This window comes from Hesperophylax consimilis, chromosome 30, assembly GCF_061612785.1.
Source record: "Hesperophylax consimilis isolate HC1 chromosome 30, BYU_Hcon_1.0, whole genome shotgun sequence".
NCBI lineage: Eukaryota > Metazoa > Arthropoda > Insecta > Trichoptera > Limnephilidae > Hesperophylax > Hesperophylax consimilis.
In genome coordinates this window covers 15023669-15041072 of record NC_142865.1, presented here as the reverse complement: position 1 = coordinate 15041072, position 17404 = coordinate 15023669, and the positions used below count along the sequence as shown (strand labels likewise).

Here is a 17404-nt window from a genome sequence, read left to right as displayed (position 1 = left end):
ATAAAACAGACATCAAGTCTTGGATCATCAGCCAAGACAGATCCAAGATCAAAAATTTTATAAAAATCCCTTCATAAGTATGTACTCCAACTAGATGCTGATTAACAAATTTATCATTTATTATTATTATTTATTATTTTTTATCTTTTTCACGATGTCATTTAATGTAATGAAATATTTTATCTATTAAAAAATATGTGAACATTAATTTATGTATCAAATACGTCTGTCTCGACACAGGTTTATCCTAGTGAGACAGACATCGAAAAAAAAAACCTGTAAAAAAACTTTATATTGATAATAAATAAAAAAAATAAATAAAAAAATAGCGTGTCATTTCTTCGCACACTCTTCGCGTATTAGTATCACACAGTTGATTGTATTGGTGTATTTGTTCCCGATTTTTGACAAAAATCTCTGATTTTTAATTGAATTTGAAAACTATGCAAGATATTATTTTTTAATTCAGTGCATAAATGTATAACGGAGGAATACCTAAAATCTGAACCCAAAATTTATTATATTTATAGAGTTATTAAAGTTATTAGAAGCAATGTGTAGTAAATACACACCACAGATAAGGAAAGGTTAACCAATTAGTTGACTGCAACGGGCAAAATGCTAGTATTTAATTAATTTATGTTATTACACTTTTAATTAATTTAAAATTTATGATAGTATATTTTTGCGGCACATTCCAGAGTTGTAGATAATCTCAGTATCGCCCTGGTAGAATGCTCGAAATGGCTTTAGCCATGTACTGTCATCAATAGCCAGGTCTTACCAAGCTTAGCCTCTTAGCCCACTCCCTTCAGCCAATAAAAAAGTTCAATTCTGAGAAGCCAATAATAAAAAAAATTAATATTAATGAAAAAATAAGAAAATACACAGATTAAGGAAATGAGATAAAAAGAATTTGGCATTCTCAGACTGTAAAAATATTACCATTCGTTATTTCGGCTACTGGCATTATAACTAGCTCTGTCATTCAAAATTTAGGCGTATTAGATCTATTAAAAAATAATATATAAAAATGCAAAAATCAGTCATTTAAATACATGTAGGATTACGAAAGATTTTTTAAATATTTATGTTGAGGAATCAGTAGGATTTGTAGGCCCTGTTAGGAGTTCTACCGAGCCGAACCCTCCGATATGAAAATATCTGGAGTCGGTGAATTATTTTCCCATTTGATCTCTGGTGAGTTGACATGTTGTTCTTGTATTGTTTTGTATTTATTTTGCTTATATAATGCACTTGCATAATGTTGATTGACTAGATGATCATTTGTGGAAAAGTGTGTGGAAGGGTTTAGTTTTTCCTATGGGGAAGATTTAACCCGGACATAAAATCGGAAAAGAAAAATTCTTCTTCTTTCGTATGGTGGGGGATTCAGGGGGAACATCTAGGTCAGTAAGCCAGTCTAGGGCCTCAGGCGTCACCCTGTGGACCTCACCAATCCTGCCGTGGACGGAATGCATCGGGCATTCTTTGACCAAATGTTCAGTGGTCTGCACCACACTGCATTCACCCATCGCCGACGCTTTAAGACCCCACCTGTGCATCAAGTGGGCACAGCGCCGTGGGAGGACCTTATCATATTGATGGCGGACCAGAGTTTACGAAGCAGTGAGAATCCAGGTTGTCTCTTAGTGGGTTGTGCAAGAGATGCCATTTCTCACGTCGGCTTGTAGCAGTCTTGCTTTTGAGTTCCTACCGTAGCGGCTGACAGCATTCTCAAGTTGCCGTCTTGATTTGCGAACTACTAGTCTGAAGAGCGCTGTGCATCGTAGGAATTTGTTCCGTCACTGAGGGCGAGATACTCGGGGACACGTGACGTTTGTGAAGGCTTGCCGAACTTGGCGAACTCAGGATTATACGTAAGATGCCTTCCAAATTGAGATTGATTTAGGGATTACTCTGATAATTATATAAATTTGTTCAGAATTATGTAATTCTGAGCTGGCGCCCATTAAATTCATTATAGCATCATTTTATCCATTCGTAAATTCAACTGTCATGACTTGCATTTTGTCAACTATCGAGAAATATCTAACTCGACACGCCTTGAGAATTAAACCTTTTATAATGAGTCTATTGCTTAATATTAACTTCCTAGAGCAATATGTGAAGTAACAGAATTTTATATAATAAATGTTAAAGTTGTTAATAGAGTTTTTATTACTGGTGCACACAATTATTCTACCCACATGTAACATTGAGTTCCCTTTTAGGTAAGTAATAATATTGGTAAAGATATTTGTGATGTTCTATCCTTCAGGATATACAGCCGTGGACTTCTTGCCACAGACTCCCAACACTCCTTGGATGGAAGATACCTCTTTCAGTAATAAATAGGTTACTTGTTATTAACTGGTTTATTTAGAATATCGCGTGTACAATATAACCGCGTTGGTCAACCTTTATCGGAACTAGCTAGATTCGGTCTCCCAGTGGGATTCCAATCAAACCTAACCTAAAGCTGAGACGCCCTCTATCGTCGGAGGCTAAAACTAAGAGCACTGACATCTGTGTCTGAAAGCCTGAAGCTTTATACACAACATCTTCCCCCTGCTAAACTAGAAACCTGTCTACGATATTTCATTGTTACAGTATTATTTTTAAAATCACGAATCTATACAATCGCAAACAGATGTCACTAAAATCAATATTATTAAAATCAAGAACTAAATATTTGAAAATATATCATTACACACAAAATTAAATAATTCATTAAGCACTGACTCTACTCCAAAAAGATGTTGACTCTATAAGTAGCTGATTCTTTCCCTGGAGGTCATTTCAAAGACGTCTGGGACGAAGTCGTCCCGCCCATGGTGCTGGTTCATTTTGTGGTGGGCTTCTGTTTCTCCCTGGAGACCTGAAATCAAGAGAACACCGGTTAAAATCTCTCAAAAGGAGTGACGTGTCAACCTCATCTGCCCAGCATTTCGTCATATCAGACGCGAAAGGTTCACTCTCTGCCTCTTCCTCCCTGTGCTGCGGACATCCTCTCAGTTGATCAATATGCCTTTTCCACGACATCTGTGTCCCCACAATTTTAATAATATACAGTTTTTTTCCAAGTCTTTTTTCAACAATTCCTTTTGCCCAAGAACATTTATTCACTTGTCTGAAGTCTCTCGCTAAACACTTCTGACCTATCTGAAAACTTTTACAAACAACCCCACCGAACTTCCTAAACTGATTTACCTGACCTTTATTAATATTCGCATTCGCTAAATTCTCTGTCGAGGTTGCTACGTTTTCTTCAAAACTTTTAGGTAAAAGGCTACTAAAGGTTGATTTTAATCTCCTACCAAACATTAGCACTGAGGGTTCAATTCCAGTTGTGGAATGTGGAATATTCCTATAATCACTTAAAAATTCATATAATCTATCTTTATAATTTGACTTAAGTACGTTATTAACAAGAATTTTATTTAAAAAATTCTTCACTGTTTTTACCGAGTTTTCAGCCTGCCCATTGCTTTGGGGATGACGCACTGGCGTTGTTAAAAACTCAATATTATTATACTCTAAGAAATCTTTGAACTCCTGACTAGTAAAAACGGTTCCATTATCAGTTACAATACAGTCCGGGTACCCAAAATTTGAAAAAATTCTCTTCAACTCATTAATCGTATGACTTGAGTCTGCTTTCGGTATTTCCACGCAATCTACCCATTTTGAGAAAGCGTCGCAAATAACTAAAAACATTTTCCCCGAAATTGGCCCACAATAATCCAGATGCAGCCTCTTCCATGCTGATCCTGAATTAGGCCAGACTGATAAATGACTCTTAGGTGGTAACGGCCTAACTGCTGCACAATCTTTGCAACTTTGAACGATTTTCTCTAAGTCCTTGTTCATTGACGGCCACCAAAAATAACCTTTGGCTAATCCCTTCATTTTTACAATGCCCAAATGCGATCTGTGTAACAAATCTAAAACTACACTCTGAAGCGAACTTGGAATTATAATTCTATGTTGCCAAAACAAACAATCATTTTCAATAGATAATTCATTCCTTTTAATCCAGAATTTCCATAAAAAACTGTCGCGATTTACCCACTTGGGCCACCCTCTACGAAGATGCCCTAAAATTCCTTGAATTTCTGGGTCTGAGCCTGTCGCTGCGACTATACGCTTTACATCTAAGTGTTCACACTTTTCTATATAGCCTATGAAATCGGAACCTAGATCGTCTTCCGATTTTTCCTCTGAGTTTTCCAACGGCAAACGCGATAAATAATCCGCATGATTATTAGCTGATTTGACGTACTCAATTTTGTATGAGAACCCTGCCAAGATGATCCCATAACGTTGCAACCGATTAGCTGCTAACACCGGTATGTGTTTATTTTCTCCTAAAATCCTCATTAGTGGCATATTGTCTACACATAATGTAAATTCTCTTCCATATAAATAGCGAAAAAACTTGTTTAACCCAAAAACAATAGCCAAAGCTTCCAAATCAAGGATGCTGTATTTTTTTCCGCACTTGTTAAACTTCTAGACGCAAATTCAATTGGTCTCATCCGCGAAACTATGGAACAAGGAAGCTCCGAGCCCCGAGCTACTTGCATCAGTATACAGGGTGTCCGGAAACTCGTAGTACAAGCGGGAAACTGGTGAATCTACATCACATTTGGAGTCGATTTTGTAGTATACTTTTTTTTTATTTGAGCTTTCGTTATCGAGTAAATCGAGTTTGAAGTTGATTTTTTTTTTTAATTTTTTTTTTTTTTTTAATCAAATTCTTATAAATTATTACTGAAGATCAAAGTACCCAACTAATTAAAACTATTTGAAAGTAAAACAAATGAAGAAACTCGGATTTGAAGCATTATTTTGAAATCACCCTTCATTTAACCCGGTGTAATCATAAAATATTTCTGCTCTGCAGGGTTAAAACATCTGTTATTCAACCCTAAACACCAGAAAAAACTTTAACCCTAAAATAGCCGAAAAATATTTTTTTTTGTTTTTTTCTTTTTTTTGAAAATGCTCAAATCAAAAAACTTTATGTTTTTTTGGGTTCCCCATGTGGTGTAGATTCTCCAGTTTCCCGCTTGTACTACGAGTTTCCGGACACCGTGTATAGCTTAATAGGTAAATTAGGAAAGTAATTAGTTAGTATCCTATTACTACTCATTAGGCATTTAATCTTGTCCACAGCGTCTGAACACCTCTGATCGAACTCAAACCTCGTATTTTTCTTTAAGAGATTATGTAACGGTTCGCAGATTGAAGACATATTCGGAATGAAATTCCTATAAAAATTAAAAAATCCTAATAAACTTTTTAATTGTTGAACATCTGCTGGATATGGTACTTTTTTAATAGCTTCTAATTTGTCACTTTGAGGTTGAATACCCTTTTCCGAAATTACGTATCCTAAAAAATCAATTGTTTTAACAAAAAATTCACATTTCTCCGTATTGACGCATAAACCACATTCTCTTAAGCGATTACACACCGCGCGAATATTATTCTCAAGATCCCGCTCATTGATCCCTGAAATTATAATGTCATCTAAATAAAAAGCCACGCCTTTTAATCCTTGCAAACAACTCGCTATAGTTCTCGCAAAAATTGCCGGTGCCGATTTAAAACCGAAGACCAGCCTATTAAACTGGAATAATCCCAAATGCGTATTAATGCATGTAAATCTTTTACAATGTTCCTCCAATTCTAACTGACAGTATGCTTGTTTTAGATCCAGTTTCGCAAATAATTTACCTGAACTTATCTTATGAATAACCTCTTCTATCTTGGGTAATGGATATTTTTCCAAATTTGTAATCAGATTAAGACTTCTTTTGAAGTCAGCGCAAACCCTAATGTTACCGTTCTTCTTTACGACAGGTACTATCGGTGATGCAAAATTGCTACTCGTGACCGGTGATATTATCCCGTCTTTTACCATAGACTTTAATTCCGCCTCAATTTTTTCTTTAATTGAAAAGGGAACCGGCCTAGCATTAAAAAAAATTGGACTCGCATCTTTATTAACCTTAAAAGACACCTTAAATTTATTAAATTTACCCAGCTTTTCAGTAAAAACATCCGGAAATTCACGAATAAAATTATCCTTATATTCCTCTTCAGGGTCCACCGAATTAATTGTATTTTGTACTGAAGCGATTTCTAACCCAAAAATATCCATGAAATCTCTACCTACAATTAGATCTGAACCTCCCGCAACAATTATAAATGTAACATTATTGTTTTTATTTTTGAACTTCACGTCAAAAATAACTTTGCCAATAACTTTCAAAGGATTCCCTGCGTACCCAGTAATGATACGGTTATCCGCCAATAATTTTAATGAACCAAAATGACGCTTAAAGATTTCTTCCTGCATTACACTTAACGAAGATCCCGAATCGACCAACGCTCTTAAATGCTTGTCGTTAATTATAATGTCTGCTGTGAACGGTTTTATTGAAGCTATCACATGATTATTACAACAAAAATCCTCAACAATTGGATTTACACTATTTGAAAAGTTATTATTCACACAATATTTTTGCAGATGACCTACTTCATTGCATTTGTAGCATCTCGCATTGCGGAATTTGCATGAATTAGTACAATGACCCGTTTTCTTGCAAATTCGGCACTGGGTTTTCGCACCCGATGGTACTGTATACGTTGGTTTGTTTACAGATGAACTCACGGCAAACTTTTGTTTATTGCCCTTAGAAAAATGCCTATTGCTAGTATTCTTACTGATGATGTTAACCTCTGATTTAACTGAATTATTTGGAACGTCTAAAACTGACATACTATTAGCTATTTCCTCTAGTTCGCTAAGTGACAATTTCAGCCCTTCCAAGTAAATCTTGTCTTTAATGCGACCCGGTAATAATCCAATGGCAAACATATCTACTAAATTTTTCTCCAACCTAGCTTCAAATTCACAATAAGTTGACAAAGATCGTAATCTAACCCCAAAATCTTTAATGGATTCGCCCGCCTCTTGTCTTGCTGAAAAAAATACTTCGCGTTCTTTGAATACTGAACGCTTTTTATTGCAATGTTTTTCAAGAAGTGCCCATAATTTTTCAAACGATACGTCCGTAACTCTAAGTGGAAAACACAAATTTATCAACAAAGAGAGTGTATCCGGCTCCAAAAGATTTAACAGAAACGCCCTTTTTTTATCCGCGTTAATCTCATCATTTATAACGAAAAACTGTTCTAGACGAAGCTTAAACACGAACCAATCTCCCTCGAGATGATTAAAACTCGGAATTACCACGAGCACAGACCACAATAAAAACACACAAGAAAAAAAAAACAAAACCCGGAACAATAACCTCCAACAAAAAAAACAACTACTTAACTCAGGAACTCTTCTTTCCGCCGCCAGTCTTTCAGAAATTCCTTCAAAAGTTGTTATTATCCACCGCTCGCCTTGGCAATAGATAAATGCTGCAAACACCGCACGTCCTGGCAATGTTTTATTGTTCCAAATTAGCTCCACCGCTCGCCTTGGCAATGGATTATTTTCCTTTGTTAAAATGGTCCTCTGGTAAATTGCCTCTTAATTCCTAGAACAGAAATCGTCGATCCTAGGCCTCCACGGCCCTGGATAACCAAACTTGACTCCCTTCTCCACGAAGGAAAACACAATTGGAAGTCACCCCGTGACTTAGCCCTCACGTTCCTGGTTGACAAAATTCTGCTGCCGTGTGACAACAAAAAAAAAAATTCTCCAGTTATCCTTCGACTGCGCCGGCTGTGATGTTCTATCCTTCAGGATATACAGCCGTGGACTTCTTGCCACAGACTCCCAACACTCCTTGGATGGAAGATACCTCTTTCAGTAATAAATAGGTTACTTGTTATTAACTGGTTTATTTAGAATATCGCGTGTACAATATAACCGCGTTGGTCAACCTTTATCGGAACTAGCTAGATTCGGTCTCCCAGTGGGATTCCAATCAAACCTAACCTAAAGCTGAGACGCCCTCTGTCGTCGGAGGCTAAAACTAAGAGCACTGCCATCTGTGTCTGAAAGCCCGAAGCTTTATACACAACAATATTGCTACAGGCTGATTGCCAAATTAATATTAATAATAATGAAGTTTGTAGAGTTTCAACAGTTTATTTTAAATTTTACACATTAAGTTTACAATAATAATTATCACAAATGCAACTTAATTATAACAATATTATAATAAATTAAGCTTTATAACAATAGACTAGGTTAGTGAATAGTGCGTCATCAAATAATACAATATATTAATAATATATCAAAAATTCAAATTGAATTGAAACCCATCTGGAAATGTATAAACACAAAAGTAAAAAATATTACATTCAGATTTTATAGATTAAGAAATAACCAATAAAAAAAAACATTATCTTTTGTATCGCAGCTCTTGATAGATCTTTCAATGATGGATTCGCAGCTATGTGACAGACCTCGGGATGATGATTTCACAGATATTACTTAAATGGTCGATTCATAGTTATTTGATAAATCTTTCAATGATGGATTCACATCTATTTAATAAATCTTTCAATGATGGATTCACATCTATTTGATAAATCTTTCTATGATGGATTCACATCTATGTGATAAATCTTACAAAATTTGATAAATATTTCAATGACGGATTCATATTTATTTGATAAATCTTTTATTGACAGATTCACATCTATTTAATAACTCTTTCAATGGTGGATTCACATCTATTTGAAAAATCTTACAGAATTCGATAAATATTTCAATGACTGATTCCATCTATTTGATAAATCTTTTAATGATGAATTCACAACTATTTAATAAATCTTTCAATGCTTGATTCACAGTAATTTGATAAATCTTTCAATGCTTGATTCACAGTAATTTGATAAATCTTTCAATGCTTGATTCACAGTAATTTGATAAAACTTTCAACGATGGATTCACAGCTATTAGATAAAGTTTCAGATTGGATTAAAAGCCATCGCGTACACTTTTAGCAATAGAATAATACCTTTCATAAAGGACATTGATACATAAACAAAATGAGAGTGGGTTTCTTTAAAACTAACATTAAAATAATATTAGGAATGGATTGAAGGGATAATATACACATATATTTTCATTATACATTACATTATTTATTTATTAAACATCTGAGATATGCTTAATTAAACAATTCAACAAAAATATATAATTGTTTACTCTTCCTAGCAATCTATTGAATTAGATTCAAATTCAAGATAGAATTCAAATCATTAATATAATATGTTTTTATTAATTGAACAGTAGTTACTTTGTTTATTACAAAATATATAACAAATTAATAAAAAATATAATATACATACATACTATTTTATTACAAAAATCAAATTTAATATTCGAAAACATTTAGGACAGGTTGTTTATAGAATTTCTACAATTCATGAAATTTCGAAGATAATTTTCAAGTTCCATTTAAGTTATGTTATTTTATCATTATGGGCCAGTTTCTTAACAGAACTGAAATAATAACAGCACACAAATTGTTCAAATTCTGTGACACAACCCGATCTTAAAGAAATTTTATAAAAAATATTATTATTTTAACTAAATACGTTTTTTTGACATTCTGCTAGGTATAGTAGTAATTTTTACCTGTGACAGCTGTTTCGCCTTTTAAAAATTAAACTGGAGTATTATAAAAACAACTATGTATAAATTAAGTGAAGAAGTTGAGGACGGTTTGCAAAAGCTGGCATTACCAAGTGGAACAGATTTCAAAAGAGAAGAAAGCCATTTTTTTGTGAATACAGCACGACAGTCCAAACTACTCACAGCCAGGAAGACTATGGTACCCCCGATTTGAGTATATTATGAGGCTGAATGAAAGGAGATGGGGAGAGGAAGGTTGGGAAGTGGACACAACTTGGATAGAATAGGTTTGATGGCAAGATACATAGATGGTAATGTGCCTTTTATCTGTGGTTTAAATTAAGGAAAAATATACACGAATACACATTTTCTAAGAATTTGAAAGAATATTACAATTACAATATGTATCTAGAATAATATTATAATACATATATATTTTTTTTACATTTCGTTTACATAAATATTTTTATATTAAGATGCCTTGAAACAATTATGTATTAGCTATTGAAATTTACACTGGACACTTTCGGAAAACAATTTTTAAATCATTGTAAATTTGTTTCTGAAAGCGTCCAAAGTTAAAGTGATTTATCTGTTATTTTAGATAGATTTTTTTTTTAATATGTTGTCATAACATACACTAGATCGGTGAGCAAATAAATAAATTAGTATCACGTCTACTGCTGTCATTTATTTTACATGGATACCGCAGTAAAAATTATTTTAAAATATCAACCACAAATGACAGTAAAAGGCCTATGGTGACGGCCGATAGCGTGCTCTTTATACAGGGTTTTCCAATAAGAGGTGTTATTTGATATTCAATCGTAAAAGATCAATGGTTTCGTTGCTTGTGTGGCACGTAGCGCCGTCTTGTTGAAAGTAAACGTTGTCCAGATCAATACCATCCAATTCCGGCCATAAAAAATCATTAATCATCTCTCGATAGCGCAATCCATTCACCGTAACTGTTGCTCCAGCCTCATTTTCGAAAAAGTAAGGTCCAATGACTCCGCTGGACCATAAACCGCACCAAACAGTCACACGTTGAGGATAGAGAGGCTTTTCAACAATAACTCTTGGGTTTTCCGAGCCCCAGATGCGACAATTTTGTTTGTTGACGAAGCCACCGAGGTGGAAATGGGCCTCATCACTCAAGATGATTTGATTGCATTTGATTCACTTAAGAGAATTTTAATAATTTCAATGCGTTGTTGAAGCGTGTATCTTTCCATTTTTATTAATGGCGTAGTTTCTACTTGTCAAATGTTAAAAAATGACAGCTTCAAAATAACATCTACCGAAATAGCGGGCTATTCAAAATAACACCTCTTATTGGAAAACCCTATATATGTCAGTCATTACTTGAATGAAACTGACAGTTTGCGCTATCGGCGCTTGGCATATCTGTCATTATTATGGTGATAAAATGGCGTTATTTTTCTTTTTCTTTTACGTGCATTGTAATCAAAACTTACAAATGAATTGATAAAAATACATAAAACGTGTTGTCAATTAATTGAAATACTTTATCTATGTAAATGTTCGTTTGCTCAAAATCTTTATTCCCCGATTGCTTTGAAATTTCGACACGTTGCATTCGAATAAGCGTCAGTTTTTATACATCTATATTATATAGATGTCATCTGTGACGGGTAAAAACATGTTTTTTTTTAAACAGCGCCATCTGTTGGACATAAAAGCACCACTTGTTTCTCTATCTGCACAGACAGAGTGAGCCACATCAACACGTGACATGTTAATGTGTATATGCCTCACCTCAGTCAAATTCAATGTTTAACAGCCATCAGAACTCACTTTGTCAGATAATTTAAATGCTGTTTTTCGCTCAATTGTACATTTTTTATGTCCAAGTGACAGATGTATGTGTTTAGTCTAGTTTTCATATAAACCAGACTCATTAATGTGTTATTTTTGTTAAAGCATTTACCGATCTAGTATATTTTATGCCAGTAAATTACAGTAAAATATCTCTACGAAACTGAATAATTAATGTTTCCTCATCCTAATAATTTAATTACGCAGTTCAGTTCTGCAAAAAACGACCTTGGATTGCATTGATTTAACCATGGAAGATTGGGAAGCACTGGAATATTCAGATCTGTTGACCAAACATGATTAAAGACATTTCAAGCAATGTCAGTAGTTCCCTGGTTGAGAATCCAAAGTATTGGTACACATTATCATGATTCATTTTTGGGTTGTTATGCCATGATATGCTTCCTCTTGAATACCATATGGAATGTATAATGCATGTCTCCAAAAAATGTTGTAAATTTTGCATCATAAAATTTTTATGTATAAATAATAATGAAACAGAATTTGATAGAAACTGAACTATATCTTTCTCAAAACCGTGTGCTGTTAATTTAAGATTATTCTCAGCAGAACTGAAGTGTACACTTTTGAAAATATAAGGCAGGACATCTCTCAAGTAAATATACAAACAATAATATTATTCTGAGTAAATAAAAATAATAAATAGTCACACGCTTAATGATTTAAAATATTTGCAATTTTAATCAAAGACACTAATTGTTCTTCAGAGCATCTTAGATTGAAATACCGGCAGAATAAGTACAGAATTTATGTATTATGACTATATTCTATAAGATTCAATTGTGTCTGCTAAGATGAGGGAAATTATCAAGAAGATGCCTGTTTTTGTACAAGTTAAGAATTTTTTAAATTACATTCAGACCAGAGGTGACTGCCAAAATCAAACTCAAAAGTAGGGCCACTGAAGAGATAAACTAACCGATAGAAGTCTAATATAATAAACATACCAATAATTTGAGGGCTTAAAATCAAACAAAGTTATCTACAAAATAGTATTGGTGTGTTTTTTTTTTGTAGATAACATTGTTTGATTTTAGGCCCTCGAATTATTGGTACGTTGTTTTGTAGATAACATTGTTTGATTTTAAGACCTGCAATTATTTGTATGTTTCTTGAAGCCCTCGAATTGATCAAACATTTCAAATATCGAAATAATACATTCTTGAACAGAAAATAACAGTGAATATCTAGGAGTCACACATTTGCTATTTAAAATGTCAGCAGTTGTATAAGTACAACATTAAAAATTAAATACTGTTTTCTTATAATTTTAAAAATATATAAATGCAAGAGGTCCTGCCCTACAGCAATAATTCGTAGTAACGCAATAATTTCTCATCTTTCCAGGAAAATTGTTAACAGAGTTCGTCATCGTCAGCTCCCCCGCTTGCTTCGGCCGGGGGCTGCTGATCCCCGGAGTTGCCAGAGGGAGAAACGTAAGCAGTAGCCGCATTCTCTCGTACCACAGCTTTCGGCGCTGAAATCCCTTGCGGAAGCGGCAGAGTTCTAGCCAAGTTAGCAAACTCGATATCCATGTGTTTGATGAACGGGCTGGCCAATGCTTGGGCCGCTCCTTCCGGATCTTCATCATCGAAAGACTGAAGTAGCATCTCCAGCGTGTGAACTTCCGGAGCATCGCAATAGTTTCCCCATTCTTTGAACGCCTTTTCGGCAGCCACGCAATCTCCACGCGCTAGTTGCACGAGAACCAAAGCCACCGTTAAGCGCCCAATCGCTTGGAACGCTTCGCATTGCTGCTGGCAGCCAATCTCTCTGCGTAACGCGTCGGCAGCCTGATCATACAACTGCAACTTCACCATGATGCGAGCAGATTTATTGATGTATTCGGCAGCTTGACGGCTTCCGTCTTCGATGGAGACAACGTCAGCAGCCCGTTGGTATAAATACAGCGAAATATCCGGGTTATGATGTTCTAGGATCGACGCGGCTTTTACGAGAGCCGCCGCAGCTGTGTCCATGGAACCGTGCTGTTGGTACAATGAACAAGCATCTTCCGCATACTTCCTGATCTCTTCCGGAGTGCCAGAGTCTTTGCAAAGCAGCAAAGCTTGCTCGAGACTCTTACCGGCGTGGAAAAGAGACTTGTTCTCTTTGTAGCAGAACGAGGCGCGGCGCAAACATTCTTTTGCTTTCTCCGTGGACTTTGCAAGTCGGTAGCAAGTTGCCGCTTTGTTGTATTCGTCAGCAGCCGAGTCATAGTCAGGCCTCCATTTTAGCAGCGAGGTTTTGAGGCTCGATTCCGCAGATTTAATATGCTCCAACGCTTCTTCGGTTTTACTCGACATGTTTATTTGGTTGTTTTAAAAGTGCACGGGAAGTTTATTTGTGTACTTTTTGATTGCGTTGATCTGAAAATTAAAAGTTATTATTAGATGGAGATTTGGAAAAAATATTGAATTCGATTTACTTATTTGGGGAAAAAAACATTAAAAAATATAAAAATTATAATTTTTATTAATTTTGTTCTACCGAGCCGAACCCTCTGATATGAAAATATCTGGAGTCGGTGATTTATTTTCCCATTTGATCTCTGGTGAGTTGACGTGTTGTTCTTGTATTGTTTTGTATTTATTTTGCTTATATCGCACCTCCGGTGCTAAACTGTCACTTATGCAAATAATGTAATTTTTCAGGAGAAGCGTTTGAAAATTCGACATCCTATTATGATGTATAGTTCTTCTTGTCTAAAAAATGAACTGGTAATTATTTAAACTACAACTTTAAACTTCATATCAAAGTAAAAGCAAACGTCTCACAACTTTGTAATAAAAAAATAAAAACATTTTAAATTTACAACCCTCCCAGAAGTGACGTTATGGCACTAGAAAACAATTTATCAGGCAATTGTGTCATAACAATCAAAACACGATATCATACTTTTATTAATTAAAAAATCAAAGCAGTATAACTAACTTTCTTAATTCTACATATAGAACTTTACTATTAATCAGACTTTTTAATCTCAGTCTTCTTACCATTTTACGAACGGTTTTCAGCGACGTTTCATATTAAATCAGTCATTGGTCACGTATTGTACCTATTTAAATACTATAATTACGGAATAATTTCTTTTACTTATTATTATTTTAATTAGCATTAATTTTGTACTAATTGGGTACTCTTAAAAAATCAAAAACCTTTAATTTATTGTTACATTCCCAAGAAAATCAGGGAGTCTTTAACACTGCGGTTTCAATAAACTTGTTTTCCTTGCAAGTGGAAATGTGACTTTATAGAATGTTAGAAGTACAAAAAATGAAATGAAATCATTGTAGAAACTTTCATAGTATCTTGGTATGATATTTGCCTCCACTAATTGCAATAAATCACGCTTTTTGCGTTCTCTAATTGGTATTTTTGAAGTATATGCTTGCTTGAAGGGAATTTCATCTATTCTTTGGGCGTTGCCTCTACTTCCGCGTAAATTTTTTCCTCTTGGTTGAATTATAGCTTTTGCTTCCTCCCAGTTTTCAGTTTTGTAAGTTGTTCGATATTGGTAATTTTCACAATTCTTTGTGAATTTAATGCATTTAATATCACCAGTTTTGATTACATCTCCGTTTAAATTTTTTGCTATATTGAACTTCATGTTTTCCTCAAGTGACTTCAAATCAAAGAAATCATCGTAATTCATTTCTTTTACCACAAATGGTTTACCAGTCTTCTTCGCCCCACGAATCAGTAACATGTATTGGTCGGGTACATTAATAGATCCAGCATTTTTTGCTCTTGTTACAGCTTTTTCAATAACCGAATGCGCTACGTCGCCTTCGTTTTGCGTATGACCTCGAATCAAAAAGTTATGTTGAATGGAATTAATGTCAAACTTACTGACTGCATAATAGTACATTGCAAACACAACCCTGTTCTTTTGTTGGCCACAGCAATTGTCCGAGTAAATAATTATATCGCAGCCATGACTTTCAAGTGCAATCTGCTCCGGGTATACACACACGATCCTATTTCTATGGCTCCTCTATTGCCCATGCCTTCGTGCCAAAAATAACAGGTTATTTCTTCTTTTTTGCATTAGACATTGTTAAATTATAACAATTTAGTCTCGATTTGTAGTAAAAAGAGCTTGATTTGCCAACAGGACAGGGTAACACTGCTTGTAAGTCATAGATGAAAACAATTGTGTTGGTGTCAGGTTCATGACACTTTTTCATATCCCTGTCTTTTTCAAGTCTACGTAAATTTTTTTCTTCCTGATGTAACTTGAACCTGTCATGTAACATTGTCACAATTGTTAATCGAACGAAAACTTTATACCATAAAACATAAGGATTAGGGAAACAATGTCACTACGTACACAAGTATCTTTATTATTTCAAGAAAAAAATGTCACAACAAACTTAAGTGTTGTTATTGCTCCAAAATCATAAAAATGAATTGTCACAATTACCTTTGTGGTGTTGTAGCTCCAGGAGACTGCTATTCGTGCGGGGTGCCGCGCGCAACTAACCAATCAAACGTTGTTTCTCCCAGTGGAGGTTAGATTTGCACCAAAACCATAACGACATAACTGCCCTCACGCAGAAATTATACGCACTATACAAGCGACGATGACACACCAAGTAAAGAGGTACATTAGTTATTTTTTCTCATACTCAGATCAATTTTGACAAAACTTGCATAAGTGACAGTTTAGCACCGGAGGTGCGATATAATGCACTTGCATAATGTTGATTGACTAGATGATCATTTGTGGAAAAGTGTGTGGAAGGGTTTAGTTTTTCCTATGGGGAAGATTTAAACCGGACATAAAATCGGAAAAGAAAAATTAAGTTGAAATCAAGTGTTATTATTTTGCGTATTAAGCTTGAAGAATCAACAAGTTTATCTAAAATTTTACCAAGTAAACAAATTCTTTGATTTCTGTGACTTACCTACTTGCTTTTTATTAGGTGTTAAAAAATAATTTAAAATGACATAATTATGAGGTAATTTTAACAAGATACAAGAAAACACGTCTGCATAATTTAATCCTAAAACATAGCTTAATAATTAAACATTAAAAACGCTTATTTTTAATATAATTTTGAACAAATAATTATGACAGGAAAAAAATGGTCCCATAACAAAGAAGACTCAAATGTCAAAATAAAAAAAATAAAATCGTATTAAAAAAAAAAACACCGACAAGAAGACATATCTAAAGAGATATTTATAAATAATTCAATATTAAATGCGGCATCAATATTAATTTCATTTGTACAAAAAATCGTTATTTTATAACTACAACATTTCGTAAATACGATAAGTCTAATTTATTTTTTGAACAAATATGGTGTCGTACTTACTGCAGAAAACGTTGAATAACTCGATATATTTAATTAAAACGTATTCATCTTATAAAATATTTTATTTTGACAAGTATAATCTCAAGTAGGGAAAATGTCAAACTGAAGAAGTGGGGCCAACTTGGAGGCGTTAATAATCGATAAGTTCCCTGTGTTGAATTTATGGCGAATGGGTTTTTTTGAACTCAGCCAAAAATACTAAGCAACTCCGGTCCATTTAAAAAAATCATTCCTTCTATCTTAAATTACAGTATTTTTAATTGTTGTAGTTAGTTTCAATAGTTAAAATAATTATGATAACGTCTTAATTTTTCGGCTCTCCCGAAAAAGCATCAAACCTATGAACGTGACCAGTCACAAGTTTCCAAAAGACTACGTTTTTTCTTCAACCGGCGCTATATTTTTTATGGAAGTCTAGACGTTTTTTTATTCTTAATATTACCCGCTTTTAACATTGAATAATACTACGTAAAATGTTAGTGTCATTAATGTTTCTGTATTGAACCAAGGTGCAAAAATACATCCAAGACCGTACGTCGTGACAAACAATTTACCGGTGTTCAAAAGCGATTACTACGGAAAAAATACATTTTACATCATAGAC

General features: G+C 34.3%; 1 protein-coding gene across 1 annotated transcript; it reads right to left on the bottom strand.

Annotated features, from left to right (window-relative positions):
• Positions 1–9234: 9234 nt before the first annotated feature.
• gammaSnap1 (gamma Soluble NSF attachment protein 1) lies at positions 9235–16897 on the bottom strand. The gene is made up of 2 exons (XM_089649535.1): positions 16801–16897; positions 9235–13845 (listed from the first exon to the last, which is right to left on the bottom strand). Exon 2 carries the CDS (start codon positions 13780–13782, stop codon positions 12832–12834), a length of 951 nt encoding a protein of 316 aa, XP_089505661.1. The 5' UTR covers positions 13783–13845; positions 16801–16897; the 3' UTR covers positions 9235–12831.
• Between the last annotated feature and the right edge of the window lie 507 nt (positions 16898–17404).

What these genes read in the sequence shown, in the direction of transcription:
- gammaSnap1 (XM_089649535.1), bottom strand. Translation starts at nt 13,782, where the DNA reads ATGTCGAGTAAAACCGAAGAAGCGTTGGAGCATATTAAATCTGCGGAA.